Source organism: Lithobates pipiens, unplaced genomic scaffold (assembly GCF_037356315.1).
Source record: "Lithobates pipiens isolate NorthernLeopardFrog02 unplaced genomic scaffold, aLitPip1_a1.2 Scaffold_16, whole genome shotgun sequence".
In the NCBI taxonomy this organism is placed as follows: Eukaryota; Metazoa; Chordata; class Amphibia; order Anura; family Ranidae; genus Lithobates; species Lithobates pipiens.
Window position 1 is genome coordinate 544,362,647 of NW_027507748.1, and position 15,251 is coordinate 544,377,897.

At 43.5% G+C, this 15,251-nt stretch overlaps 1 protein-coding gene and 1 long non-coding RNA gene across 2 annotated transcripts in view; both read left to right on the forward strand.

The window, feature by feature from the left end:
- Positions 1–4,209, forward strand: part of LOC143983545 (uncharacterized) — a 112,195-nt gene extending 107,986 nt beyond the window's left edge. The window contains exon 3 of the long non-coding RNA XR_013274620.1: positions 2,952–4,209. This is a non-coding gene — a long non-coding RNA (uncharacterized LOC143983545). The remainder of the gene's footprint in view (positions 1–2,951) is intronic.
- A 333-nt stretch (positions 4,210–4,542) lies between these two features.
- LOC143983544 (tubulin alpha chain) lies at positions 4,543–12,263 on the forward strand. Its single transcript, XM_077483342.1, has 4 exons — positions 4,543–4,710; positions 9,519–9,741; positions 10,969–11,117; positions 11,198–12,263. The coding sequence occupies exons 1-4, from the start codon at positions 4,708–4,710 to the stop codon at positions 12,170–12,172; spliced, it is 1,350 nt and encodes a 449-aa protein (XP_077339468.1). The 5' UTR covers positions 4,543–4,707; the 3' UTR covers positions 12,173–12,263.
- Positions 12,264–15,251: the final 2,988 nt, after the last annotated feature.

A 15,251-nucleotide genomic window follows, 5' to 3' on the forward strand; every position in this document is an offset into this window, starting at 1 on the left:
GGCGCCGGTGCTGGTGTATGGCTGTCCGTTATTGCAATCAGGGACACTGGCTGGCAGCACTGGTGACACAAGGATAGGTGGCTGGTTGCAGTTTAGTCACACTAGACATTGTTGGGCAGCAATTAGGGACACTGCAAGCTGGCTGGCTGTGTTTTGTGTGTGAAACAACTGTGTAAGGTGTAGTTTTGAAGCCAGTGTAAACATGGCTTCGGACACGCTCTGTTAAAGCTCTCTGAACGCCAGTCAAAGATCCTGTCACTAAATAAAATGGTTACCTTACAGTCCTGTTTACACCTGCTTTTGCTGGTGCTTCAGTGAGCCTTTAGTGGGGCTTTAGTGGGGCTTTAAGCAGGCTTTGTCACTTCTATGGAGGCTTTGAAGACGCATTGAAGCACCACTAAAGCTACATGGGGTATCATTTTTGAAGCAAGTGTAAACTAGCTGTTTACGTAACCCCTTCCCGACCGGCAGGTTGGGTCCCCTGGGCAAAACCCTATGTTGGTTCGCCCTTTGACCACTAGGCGGCGTGTGCGTGCCCCCCAGCTGTTGCCTTGATCGCCGAGCACCCACAATTGATCCACACAGAGACAGAATGGAGATCTGTCAATGTAAACAGACAGATGCTCTGTGCTATCAGGGGTGAGGAAAGAAATCTGTTGTTCATACTCCATATGATCTGTCTCCTCACTCATGCAGTCCCATCCCCCGTCAGTTAGAATCACTCCCTAGGACACACAATTAACCCCTTCCCAGTGACATTTACACAGTAATCGGTGCATTTTTATAGCCCTGATCGCTATATACATGCCAATGTTCCCAAAAGTGCTCCGATCTGTCCGCCATAGTGTTGCAGTTCTGATAATAATTGCTGACCACTGTCATTACTAGTGTAAAAAATAATAATAATAAAAATGCCATAAATTTTTCCCCTATTTTGTAGACGCTATAACTTTTTGCGCAAACAAGTCAATATACGCTTATTGCGATTTTTTTTATTACCAAAAATATGTAGAAGAATACATTATCGGCCTACACTGAGGGAAAAATTGTTTTTTTTTTTTTTTTTTTTTTAAATAAAAAATTGGGGATATTTATTATAGCAAAAAAGTACAAAATAATTTTTTTTTCAAAATTGCCGCTTTTTTTTGTTTATAGCGCAAAAAACAAAGCGCAGATGATCAAATACCACCAAAAAGCTCTATTTGTGGAAAAAAAGGAAGTCAATTTTGTTTGGGTACAACGTCGCACAACTGTCAATTAAATCGCAGTGCCGTATTACAATAAATGTCCTGGTAATTGAGCAGCCAAATCTTCCGGGGCTGAAGTGGTTAACAAAGCTTTTCTGAAGCCTTGTTGAAGCCGAAGCAAGTGTAAATGAGCCCTCAAAATGTCTTCAAATCCTCCATAGAAGTCTATAGCAAAGCTCTCTTGAAGCACCTGCAGCTTTTGAGAGGCTTTAATTTAGATTCAGCTTCACTTTGTTTTGGAGAAATTGCAGGTATGAGATATCCACACACACAGGGCATCTGCCAAGCTTCAACAAAGCATCACTAAAGTTTCACCGAAACACCACCAAAGCATCAAAAAACACATCATAAAAGTATGTTGAAGCAGTAGACGCTTTAATGTTTGAAGCAAGTGTAAATGAGCCCTAAATGCTGTAGCTGACTCGGGGTACTAGTAATGGCTCCTTCTGCTGCACCATGTGTAGCCTGTGTTTACATTTTTGTGATGTGGACACAGCGATCACATGGTACAGGACCAATTTCATTGGCCCTGTACCCGGTCATGTGATCCGCTATATCCTGGGAACACAGCGATCAATGGGCTCCCAGGTGAACGTGTGATCCTGCTTGAGATTTCCATTTGATTCCGTGTCACACATAGGGCAGCCCATTCACGTTTGTTGCCCAAAAAAAAGATTTATCCCAAGCTGAGTGAAGCAAATATAATCGCAGTGGGGAGGCCAAGTTTAAAAGGTGGGTTATTGTAGAACTTTTCCTTCTACTTAACCACTTCCGGACTACTCTATAGCAGATTTACTGCTATAGGGCGGCTCCCTACTATGCGGGATCATATATATATATATATATATACACAAACTATTCTGGACTTCTGTCTATAGGAGGCATGCACTGATGGTGGGCCGCTTCTGCTGTGATTAATCATAGAAGAAGCCGCTCTGCATGTGCCGGGCAGTGGATGTCCACAAGGCAGATCTCCATTTCTAAGAGGGGGGGAAAGGGATGGATTTTGTGTTCCTGCAAAGCAGGGAATAAAACCCATCCCTTAGTAAAAGCACTGCACACAAAAACACAGGTTAGGCACACAGTTAACCCTTTGATCTCCCTAAATGTTGACCCCTTCTCAGCCACTGTCATTAGTACAGTGACAGTGCATATCTTTAACACTGATCCCTGTATTAGTGTCACTGGTTCTCACAAAGTGTCAGTGTCTGGCTGCTGCAATATCGCAGTCCTGCTATAGGTTGCTGATTGCCACCATTACTTGTATATAAAAAAAAAAAAAAAAAAAAAACATAAATCTATCCCATAGTCTGTAGACGCTAAAACATTTGTGTAAACCAATCAATATACACTAAATATGTAGCAGAATACATATTGGACTAAATTGATGAAGACATTTGATTTTTTTTTTTTTTTTTATATGTAGCGGGGTCTCTTTAAGAACTATAAAACTACTTTTCCCAGAACCCCGCTGGTTCCCAGGATGCTTTGAGTTATGCCCCAGAGACTTATGGGGGAGGAAATATAAGGAGGGGGAGAGGCCTAGTTCGCTCTCTTTGGACACCCCCCTCTCTCCTAGCAAGAGGAGGTCTGTGCTGAACTGCTGAAAGCACAAGGCCTGAAGCCTGGGCCTTGTGCTCTTTTCCAAAGAGCTCTCTGCCAGCTTAGTTGCACCTGAGAGACATTTTCTCATCTTTGCTGCAGTACACCAGAAGGATTGAAGACTGGGAGGTCGGTGGATTCCTGTTCCTAGACGAAAAGGCAGAGAAACCGGACTTGGACTTGTCCGAGTGGTGAGAGCTGTTTAAAGACAGATGCTTTATCTTTATTATTCGTTTGGATTACAAAGTTGTTCTTCAAGTGCACCACCGAAAGATTGCTAGCGAATATTGTTTTACTGGACTTCCATTTAGATCAGTCAGGCCTGACTGCATAGGTAGAGAGTGCTGGGTGTTAGTTTACCCATGCGGGGAAGTAGCTGAAAAAGGGCAGCACTGGAGTTGCATAGAAATACTTTATTATGCTGACTACTATGTTTATCTTTATCACTGGTTACTGCAGGGACCTGTTTATGTGTTGCAATCCAAATGTTTGATTCATGTTATTCCTTTTATAAAAACAATAAGTAAAGTCAGTTATATACTTTCAAGGATTGTCTATGAGCTTGAGTTAGCCACCCACGCACACACACATATTTAGAGTATAAGCGATTTAATGTGTATTGCTAGATACTAACTGTGCCAAAGTGGGTAGTGCAGATTGCCGGGGGGTTGGCGGAGCTGTGCTCAGGACCCAAACCAAACTTGCGGCCCTCTTAAGTGAGGGTATCGCTATATATATAAAAAATGTATTGAATGTTTTATAGCAGAAAGTAAAAAAAAAAAAAAAAAATTTCAAAATTGTTTTATTTTTTATTTATACCGCAAAAAAAACAAAACAATGCAGAGGTGATCAAATACCACCAAAAGAACGCTTTATTTGTGGGGGAAAAAAATGACATAAATTGTATTTGGGTACAGCATCGCATGACCGTGCATTTAGACCCCTTTCACACTGCGGGCGTTTTTCAGACGCTACAGCGCTAAAAATAGCACCTGAAAAAAGCGACTCCAGTGGAGCGGTGCGCCAGAAAGACCTGCCAGCAGCTTCTTTGGAGCGGTGAACTCACTGGTGCTTCCCTTTGAAATCAATGGGGCAGCGCTGCGATACCAGCGGCGTTTTGCGGGTGGCTTTAACCCCTTTTTGGCCGCTAGTGGGGGAGGTTTAAATCGCTGTGCTAAAATGATGGTAAAGCGGCACTAAAAATGGTGCCGCTTTACCGCCGACGCCCTAGTCGGCTTGGTGTGACAGGGGTCTTAAAGTAACGCAGTGCTGTATCACAAAAAATGGCCTGGTCATGAGGAGGGGTAAATCATTTAGAGATGAGATGATGTATAACACATAAAGCTGCCCTTTATTTTCTCCTCCCAGCCTATGGCTCTGCAGCTGGACGCTCCTTCACACACGGGAGACGGGTAAGTTTAGTAAATAGCTCTTTATTGCAGTGAGAATAGAGAAGGTCATTGCCTTGTATGGCGTGTATATGGAGGAGACCTGAGCAGCCTGTACCGCACTGATAAGCCGCCTTTCTATCACACACGCCCAGCATCCTCAGAAAGAGGAGAAAGCATTTACACCACGTGACAGCGCCCTCTTCCGCCCGCCAGTGAGCTCCGCACGGCGCATGACGGGTTTTTTTTGAATGTTCAAAAGGACCAATAGACGGCCGCGCCCGGGTCATCAAGCCCTTCCCTGGAATTGCGCGCCGCCCACGTGACGTCACCCGGACAAAGTTGTTAAAACGTCCAACCCGGAGCGCATTCCAGGGTAGTTCTTACCGAGACTCCTAGTTGTCGACCGGTGAGAAGGCAATCTTCCCGCTTCTATCTCTTCTCTTGTTTGCAGTGTGAGCCGAGTCATCATGGTGAGTGATGGAGAGGGGTGGGGGATTATGCGGCAACGTGCGTCATTGTGCTGGAAGATGGAATGGGCGCGCCTCAGGCACATAACTGCGTATGTGGTGATGGCTTTACTGAGAAGGTGCCCTACACGTGTGAGGGGGGATGAATAGGCGACACCGGGGTACATTACAGAACGAGGGAGCCGTCCGTGGGCTGGGGGGGAGGGCAATGGCGTCGTGAAAAATTTTGGGCGGTAATGACACGAGCGGCGTTCTCGTGCTGTGAGGGGTCTGGCCGCCCTCCGCCGTTACTTATCAATGAAGGGGGAGGGGGGGCATTGATGGCGCAGGATAGCTTTTCTGGGTGAGGTTCCCGGATGGAGGAGTGATGACTACCTGAGGACACGTGCTGCCACATCAGGACCCCTGGGAGCCACCACCCATCCCCCCGCTATACAAAGATCGGCAGTTCTAACAATGTCATCTTGTGACGGACATTTTCCTCCCTGTTTCTATCACTGGTGATCTCCAACAGCCTATTCACAGCCACATCTATAAGAAAGCACTCAGCTATGTGACATTTCTCAGGGATGGGTTTTTTTTTTTTTTAGATTTAAATTTTTTTTTCTGTAGCAGAATTTTCTGTGGGCGTAAAATGCTGTATTTTTAAAAATTTTTGTAGGCATCTAACCAGCCCTATAGCAATCAATGAGCCCATAAATGCAGCTTTGTCTACGTATGATTGTGGGCGGCTACATGCAGCACACAAAGTGGGATGACGATGCAGGGTTTACATGTATAAAGGGAAGTCATTTAGAGGCGTATTGCACAGGCCGGCAAGAACCTTTCCTTCCATGTAGAATATAATATGCCTGTGTGAATGAGCCCTAATCGCTTTTACAGATGCCATTAATAGCTGCAATAGTGTTACATCATCAGGCTATGCTCTGCTACTTTCAGTGATTGGAGCTTCATTCCATAGGAATAGATTAAAGGATAAGTTCACATTTAATATAAAAATAAATACATCTCACTTTGCAGGTAAAAAGGGTGTGTATATATATATATATATATATTATCTATCTATCTATATATATATATCTTTTTTTTTTTTTTTTTTCTTGGAGCCTTTAAAGCATTAGACCCCTTTCACACTGAGGTGTTTTTCAGGTGTCTTAGCACTAGAAATGGCACCAGTAAAATGGCTGAAAACCGATTCCCATTCATTTTAGTGTGACTTCACACAGAGGAGGTGCGCTTGCGAGATGTTAGGAAAAGTCCTGCATACAGCATCTTTGCGGCATTTTGGGCGCACTGTATCTAGTGCTCCCAGAATGCCCTGCCTATTCAAATGAATAGGTAGGGCCTGAAAAGTGCTTCGGAAGCAGCACAACACAGTCACTTTTAATCCCTTCTTTGGTGTTAAGAGCGTCCGAAAAGCCCCCGCTAAAATAAGCAGCGCTAACGCAGCTGCGGTGCCCCAATGGGGTTTACACCTGCGATCAGTCTGTACATGTGGGCAGATGCATGTTGACAGGGAGAGGCCATGACCTACCTAGGACGCTCAACAGCGCCATGGTAGTTCATTAAGAACTAAAAGCTGTAAAGGCGCTTGTAGTTTTCCATTCACAGACCTCTGCAAATGAATGATGCAGCTGGGTGGGCGGAGCCTAGCACTGGGGCGTTTTTAAAAAAGTGACGGAGTAGTCACTAGCAGCAGCGGTGTGGGCGGCGGTAGGAGCGCGTTACATTTTCCCAAGCTTTTAGAGTAATCGTTTACTGCGAAAACCTTGAAGTGGCTCCCCACCATTCTGGTCCCTGCTCTGTGGGTGCTCAGCTGTCACTAATGTAGCCAGTGTAGCAGTTCATTTGAAAGCCTTGCTAGTCTTTCTCGTATTTCTTTGATGGTTTTTAGTGTGACTGGTCAAAGTGATCGTGTGCCAGTATGTGACCAATAAGGATTCCTCCGATCTTCCCAGAAGCCCTAAGCAAAAAAAACGGGGAAAAGGAGCAGGGCTTTTAAATCCTTGAACTGCTGCGTGGGTAACAGCTAATCGCCTTAAGAGGTGGTGTAGCGAAGATAGGAGGGGGTTGAGGAAGGGTGTCCACCTTTTCATTCTTTGTGAAAAGGCGAACATGTGCATTGTGCTCTCCCTCCCAGTTGGAGTACTCAGGCACTGTTCATTGTGTGGGTCTTGAAAGGAGAATGCTTATTCCATGATGCTGGGATTGTGCCCAATATACAGGGCATCTCAAATTTCTTGCCAGGCTTTGAGGCCTACAGGTACACCACTGAAACGCCACATTTTAAAACGACAGTGACTTTACAAGTACTGGCGGCCTTGGGAGCATAGTGCGTATTACAAAGGTAAACTTTGCTGGTGTATACAGGATTTAACTTGTGCCTTTACCGCCCCTTAACGGTTTCTCAGTCAATGGGAAATGATGAGCATATTTTAGAAGAATGTGTGCAAGGGTGTAGTCTGCTCCTTGCACATGGTCAGGTGTACACAGTAGGATGAGATCATTATTTCTCGGTACTTGGCTGTGACTCATCTGCTGACTCAAGATGTAAAACTAGGCAGTCATTTCCTGGTTCATTGTTGGAGCACTGAAAGATAAGCTGTGAAAAGTAATAGCCTGCAGGGTTCCATGGCCCATTAAAATAAGACAACTGAATCAGCTGATGTGCCCTTTGGTCCTGTTAAAAACTGATGTAAGCAGAAGATCAGCTGTCCTATTGTAACAAAGACTGCATTCTGTGCTTCTCATGAACCTTGAGCTATCTTCTGTATGGACTACTGTCTTTTGTAAAACAGCGTCATCAGTAATAGCCCCCAGAAGATGCTGTGATGTCAAGCAATTAGTCATATAATAAACATGGCTGACTGCAATGTACATGTAAAACCTAGCAGTGCGCATCCCTCAGGATCCAGTTTTATAACCCTGCCTACACCACTAGACAGGTCCGTGTTAATTGTATTTGTCCACCAGCTATCTTCACAACATGTACCTACCTTTACATAATACAAGCCAGCCTGAATGGTTCTTCCTATAGCACAATTTATTCAACCATATGTCTTATTTACATTTTTGACCTTGTGGATACCCAATACATTTAGAAAATTGGTGGGTAGAAACTTGGCAAGGTAGAATGTTTGCCTCTGAAAATGCTAATCTTCATTATGGAGCACGTAATGCATGCCTACATTCTGGAGGTTGGCTCTATTGGCCTGAAACACTTGCGTTTCACCTGGGTAACTGGGCACATGTTGATCGTTGGCAGATTTGTCATTCTCATTCTACTATGAGATCAGATACTTGGTTTAGGAAAAATCTACTTTTTGGTAGTTTACCTTCCTTGGGGGGGAAAATGATGATTTAACTCCTGGTGCCAGCAGTATCTTGGCATGATTGTGGCTATTCGGCCGTTATGCATGCCAGGTTGTACAAACATGTGCTTTAATTGTTATAATTGAAGTCTCTATACTACAGCATGGCTAATCCCGTTGCTGCCGGTCTGGCATTCCTTGGTGAGTCAGTGAAGAGAAATCTGCTGGTTTCAGCCGGTTTATAGAGTAGAACAAAAATTAGTATGTGAAGCATATGATTAGGCTGCTACATAGAACAATAGAGACGGACAAACTTGGGTGCACCAGGGACACTGAGGCAGAACATTCATCAATTGAGCTTTGTATATAAATGCTGGAAGTAGCTCAGGACACTTGCAAAAACATGTAGCAGGAAACCAGTTGCTTTATAGTAATAGCAAGTTTTATAAATAAAAATGGATATAGTTTTGTACCCAAAAGAGCATGTTTCTTATTTCTTGCAAATGGCTTTATACCAGTTCTTGAATGAAGTCTGCAATGCTTAAATACATTGCTGAAATAGTCATACAACCATACATGGTAATGTCCTCCCTGTTGTACATAAAATACCCAGAAGTCGTGGTTTGCAGCAGTCTTATGCGAGTTGGAGGCTTTGGCAGATCAGGGTATACTTCACTGTGGAAGGTTGTCTTCTACTGAAGTTAGTTAAAATTATAATTTTGAATGTCTTTTTACTGTTAACTTTAAAGTAAAATGAGAGGGTCTAGTGTGTGACTGTAATCGTCAAAATTTTATGATGCACCCTTTCCAGCCATGCGCCTCCTGAATTGTTGGGCAATCTTCTGGGGCCTGTGACTTGTCCCAGATTGCAGTGAGGGGGAGAAGGAGAGCTACTGCTCAGATCAGCTAGGCGGTTCAAGCAGAGGTGGGAGCAGGTACCTGTGCTCCGCCCATCTATCCCCGCCCTCCAATAAGATGTGGGGGAGCACTTGGACCGGTACTTCTCCTTTTAGATGGAGCTCTGCTTTAAGGCTGTCCATATGGTATACACCAAACTGGATAGTAGTTTTTAATTATAAAGGACATGTACAAAGGCCTAATTAGTTATTAAGTGAATGGGTTGTTTGGTCTGTCCTTGTATTTTTCTAAATCTAAAGATGATCGAATGGAGATTGTACAATTTGATTGCATAGTTGCCCCTTAAAGATCCATGCTTGCATTCTATCTTTGACTTTTGCCACTGATACAAAGGGAGGATACATCTGAAATTTTGCTGATGTGCCAAAGAGGTGACCCTTGTACTGCTGGCATCTGTCTGAAGTATAACAAACGTACCGAAGTGGGGAAAAGACAGCAGCTAAAAAGGAAGGGTTAGACCTATCAATATTTTGTCTGAACCACAATGGAAATTTGGCTGGATTTTTATTTTTTATCTTCACATGGCAAACTGTTTTTAACACGAGATTAAATCGAAACTTTGTTTTTTTTTTTTTTTTACAGCGTGAGTGCATCTCTATCCACGTTGGTCAGGCTGGTGTGCAGATTGGTAATGCCTGCTGGGAGTTGTACTGCCTGGAACATGGCATCCAGCCTGATGGGCAGATGCCCAGTGACAAGACCATTGGAGGAGGGGACGATTCTTTCAACACCTTCTTCAGCGAGACTGGAGCTGGCAAGCACGTCCCTAGGGCTGTCTTTGTGGACCTGGAACCAACAGTCATTGGTGAGCTATTAAGCCAAATATGATTATATAGTCTAAGCCACCTGCACATTTGTAATGGTTTTACTGGCTAATGAAGACTTTTAATGTACATATGTAAATCCTTTGACTATAAATTATTAGTATACAGGATTAGTATAGCGCCAGCAGCTTGTGCCACACTTTACTACATGAGGACAGTACAGTTACAGTTCAATACTGGAATAATCATGTGGCCCTACTTGTTAGAGCCTACAATCTAGGAGTTCTCTATTGTGGGTATTGGTTATGAACAGCAATGTACTATTACAGTAGAATATGAAGATAAAGCTGTACAATCTGGTAGGGGTGGTATCACAAAACTGAACAAAATGGCAAATCCATTAACTAAAGTATTTCACTACTTGTCTTTTTAGTTCAGACTTAGTGGAACTAAGCATTCTTATCCTTTAAAGTCAAGGAAGCTGCCATCTTGGCTCTACTTGATCTGCAGCTGCCATGAGGATGCACATTGATCAGTTATGACACCAGCCATTTTGATAGATTGGATGAGGCAGAAGCAATTGTGAATTATTCATGGCATGTCTTGAATATAATGGTTTTGGACAACCATTATATTAATGGTTTGAGTTCTGCTTTAAAGCTCAACTTCTGTTTTATGAATTCATTAGGAAGCCATTTTAAATACTGCCAGTCTGACTCATAGTATTCTTTAGTTCAGTAATTGGGGTGAGGATAGGAGTGCAGCACTGAGCCATTTGGGTTCCTTTATTGGAACATGCATCCTACAAGGACATAACTAATGAAATGCTTAGCTGTAGTGGGTATGCCTGTACTAGTCTAGACACAAGTTGGCAGTGTCTGAATAGTTGTTTGGCTATATATTGTGACATGGTATATAAATCATAAGTGGCTGAACAAAATGCCAAATTGGATGTAAACAGTTAATTTTAAACTTGGAAGATTTAATAAATTCCAGCCCACTAAATACATTGTGTTCCAATTGTAAATTTGACTTGCATCCATTGTGTCATTAATCCTGTAAATTTAATTTGCCAAGCTGCTCTCCCAGTTTGTGCTAGTAGGCTGCCTGCTCACATTATTCCACGGAAGCCTTTAAGCAGTTTATTTAAAAGTGGGTTTACTGGGTGTAGGGTATGAGCTGCAGTTTTTCAGTTTCTTCCAGCAGGTACTGTTCTGCGTATGCAGTAAAAGACGACTGACTACTTTTTGTTTCTTATAAATGTACAGACGAGGTACGCACAGGCACATACCGCCAGCTTTTCCATCCAGAGCAACTAATTACCGGCAAAGAGGATGCTGCCAACAATTATGCCCGTGGTCACTACACAATTGGCAAGGAAATTATTGATCTGGTTCTGGACAGGATCCGCAAACTGGTATGAACTAATCCTAGAGGCAAAATATCTAAGTTTAAATATGTTCAATTTACTAAATGCATTTTTTTTTTCACCTATAGGCTGACCAGTGCACAGGTCTTCAAGGTTTCCTGGTCTTCCACAGCTTCGGTGGTGGTACTGGATCTGGCTTCACTTCTCTCCTAATGGAACGTCTTTCTGTTGATTATGGGAAGAAGTCCAAGCTGGAGTTTGCAATCTATCCAGCTCCCCAGGTGTCGACGGCAGTTGTTGAGCCCTACAACTCCATCCTTACCACTCACACAACCCTGGAGCACTCTGACTGTGCTTTCATGGTGGATAATGAGGCTATCTATGATATCTGTCGTAGAAATCTAGATATTGAGCGACCAACCTACACTAATCTGAATCGTCTTATCAGTCAGATTGTGTCCTCTATTACAGCTTCTCTCCGATTTGATGGAGCCCTGAATGTAGATCTCACTGAGTTCCAGACCAACTTGGTGCCCTACCCTCGTATCCACTTCCCTCTTGCCACTTATGCCCCAGTTATCTCAGCTGAGAAAGCCTACCATGAGCAGTTAACTGTGGCTGACATCACTAATGCTTGCTTTGAGCCAGCTAACCAGATGGTGAAATGTGACCCACGCCATGGTAAATACATGGCTTGCTGTCTGTTATACCGTGGGGATGTGGTGCCCAAAGATGTTAATGCAGCTATTGCCACCATAAAGACCAAGCGTACCATTCAGTTTGTGGACTGGTGCCCTACTGGTTTCAAAGTTGGTATCAACTATCAACCACCAACTGTTGTACCAGGTGGTGATCTGGCAAAGGTACAGCGTGCTGTGTGCATGCTGAGCAACACCACTGCTATTGCAGAGGCCTGGGCTCGCCTGGATCATAAGTTTGATCTTATGTATGCCAAGCGTGCCTTTGTGCACTGGTATGTGGGTGAGGGTATGGAGGAGGGAGAGTTCTCTGAGGCTCGTGAAGACATGGCTGCTCTGGAGAAGGATTATGAAGAGGTTGGTGCTGATAGTGCTGATGCTGAGGATGAGGGTGAAGAATACTGAGTTCTGTTTGCTTAAAATGTGCCTTTTTCTGTAGGTTCTACTTTTCAATTTGTCTGTTTTTGTTTTTGTGTTTTTTTTTTTTGTTTTTTTTTTAATAAAGTGCCATTTTAAAATATGGTTCCTAATAGAAGAATGCTTTTCCACTTATTTTCAAGTCACCTTCATGTAAGTTTTTTTCAAAGTTATGTCTGTTTTAAATCTGTATTAAATATAACTGAAAATATAATATATTGCAGCTTAACAATCAGAGGTGGTGGCTGGATTAGTTTTTTTTCCCCCCCATGGTGATCTGGCCAGTAACACCCTACCTGTATTGGTGCCCCAACTCTGGATGAATGAGCACAGCGAGCACATTTGGATAGCAGGGTTGTTTGGGGTGGGGGGGGGGAAGCAAAAGGGAGAGAGGGTGTTGTGTACTAGGAGATTGCTATACACCAGGGATATGCAATTAGCAGACCTCCAGCTATTGCAGAACTAAAAGTCCCATGAGGCATAGCAAGACACTGACAGCCACAAGCATGACACCCAGTGGCAGAGGCATGATGGGACTTTTAGTGTTGCAACAGCTGGAGGTCCACTAATTGCATATCCCTGCTATACACTAACAAGGATTTTCACTGGTTAGTGTTCTGTGACAATTGCTGACGGGTGCTTACCATTGCTTGTGCTGTGTAGTGATTTAAAGTGCCTGCACAGTTATACCAGCAGAATATGGGCATTATTTAAGGTACATGCAGCAGAGAGTTATGGTTTCACCTTGTTTTTTAAGACCTGGGGCTATGGTCTGTATGTTAAAGCGGTCTGCCCACTGCTGCAAAAATTAAAAGCCAGCAGCTGCTGACTTTAATAATTGGACACTGGCCTGTCCTGGAGTCCAGCAATGACTGTATTGCCACTGTTTTCATCTGCTGTCTGGTGAACGCCGCCTCCATTGTGATTAAGGGAACCGGGCCTTGCGGTTGCACTGGGAGCCCTACTGCACATGTGTGAGGCTCCTCTCCTACTGGCCTGGCTGCCAAGGGAGGGAGCCCTGGTGATGACATCAGTTCCCGTGGCTATGGCTCCTGTAATTGGCAACAGGATACCTGTGAAAGAGATTACAATGAGCATAAGTTTCACTTTTGAGTGGAACTCTACTTTAACTGCATTCACTTCTGTGGCCCCTGTAGGAAAATGGAAGCAAGTTCTATACCTATGTAGGTGTCCTCAACAGATTGCCAGCACACACCTTTCTAGTCTGCAAAGCCACCATATTTGTATAAATTAAACCTAAACACACATCCTTTGTTCTGGATTGATGCTGGGCAAGAAATGCCAAATAGCCTGTGCTGTTGGGTATAACTACTTATTAGTGTCCTAGGCATCTGTTCTGAAGTTAATAGCTCACCCACAGTAAAATAAGTAAATTTCCTATCTGAGAAGTCATATTTTTGCAGAATAAAACTTTACAATGCACAGGCTCCTAGACATGCGCTCTAATTCCTTGCCCATATCAAGGTACAAACTTCATTAGAGAGCTGGAGGAAGTGTGACTGGATGCATAAGGTAAACAATGCACTTTTGTTCCATTGATAACTTCAAAGCTATCTGCCACAGTGGCAGGCAGGGCTTGTTCGTTCAGTCACAGATCTGTCCAAACAGGTGTGCCAAAGTTATAGCTGACACCAACACAAATCCTTACATTCTGTCAGGTTTGGGGATAGAAGGATCCTCTTTCAACCATGTCTAAAAGGTAGCATTAGCCTTTTAAAATCTTCTACATCAACATTCTCTGACACACCAGCCAACACATTACTCGCTCTCAATCCAGACCATCACTATCGCACTCTGGAGGAAATCCTGTTGCCTGATGTATCCATGGACTTCAGCCTGTCAGCATTCAGAAGGAGGTAAAGAAGTCTGACCGTGCATGTTGATGGATGCTGAGCTAGTGTGGTTAAGTGTGCAGCCCTCCCGTTCAACCAGGCTGCTTAGTAGGAGATGAATCACAGGATGGGTAGTGTGTGTCTCTCATGCAAGGGGGAGTTGCAAATCAGTGTTCATGTTAGGGGTGGAGCTCGTAGTTAATAACTGATGTGCTTCTGCCTCCACTCCAGGTATTAGAGTTGAATTGCACCCAAGAATTAGACCACACTAGGTTAGGTGTAAACTGGAACACTTGAAATCTCACCCAGAATTTATACCATAAAAAAAAAATCAGATAATAGCTTGATCATGTTAGTTAAACAATGCAAACTTTAAATCCTAATATCATTGGTACAGCTAACATAAACATCCCACACTATTTTGGTAAGTAGGTAAAGTGGACACTAGACTAATTGCATCTCCAAGATGATTAGCAACAATAGGTGACTCAATTACCAATGGGGATTCACATCTAGGAGGCACACAATGGGATACGAGAGACGCGTTAAAGCTGGGTTCATGATGGAGCGGCTCACAGCAGGGGTCCAGTGTGGCCTGTTTCATTGTTCAGGTCGGCTCCTAATTTTTGGCTGAAATGGACCAGAAGATATACAGGACTCCTGTTCAATTTGCATTGGAGCCACTCTGGAGATGTGTGAACCCAATGTGATAACAGATTTACACAAAGCAGCAGGACACGACAGCATCGGGTTCTTTTAACTGATTATATGTCAGTGAGTTTCTCAGTCTAGGAGGGGGTTTAAGAAGTCAAGACTAGCTTGGGCTGCAGTCCATACCCCAACAAAATAGGTTCCAAATTTGTACAAAGGTCATAGGCTCCCGGAGTCTGTGTTTTGGGGAGATGTGAATCTGAAGCAAAACTGCTCCAAAGGTCTTCCAGGCACACACCTCTTCAAGAATACAGCCCCCTCAAAAGCCATGGTCTGTAGGAAAGAGACTACCCTGCAGTACCCCCCCCCAAAAAAAAGCCCCTGTCCCATAAACCTTTAGCGACTAGAGCCACTTTATTTCTATAATACATTTTCTGTTCACATCCCCCAACTTTGCACATTTTTTAAAAATGTTATACTAGCTGTGTTGCAGCTTCCCACTAAAAGTTGACTACATTCATTCTCTATGGATCCACTGTTTGTGGGGAACATAGCAGCCTTTT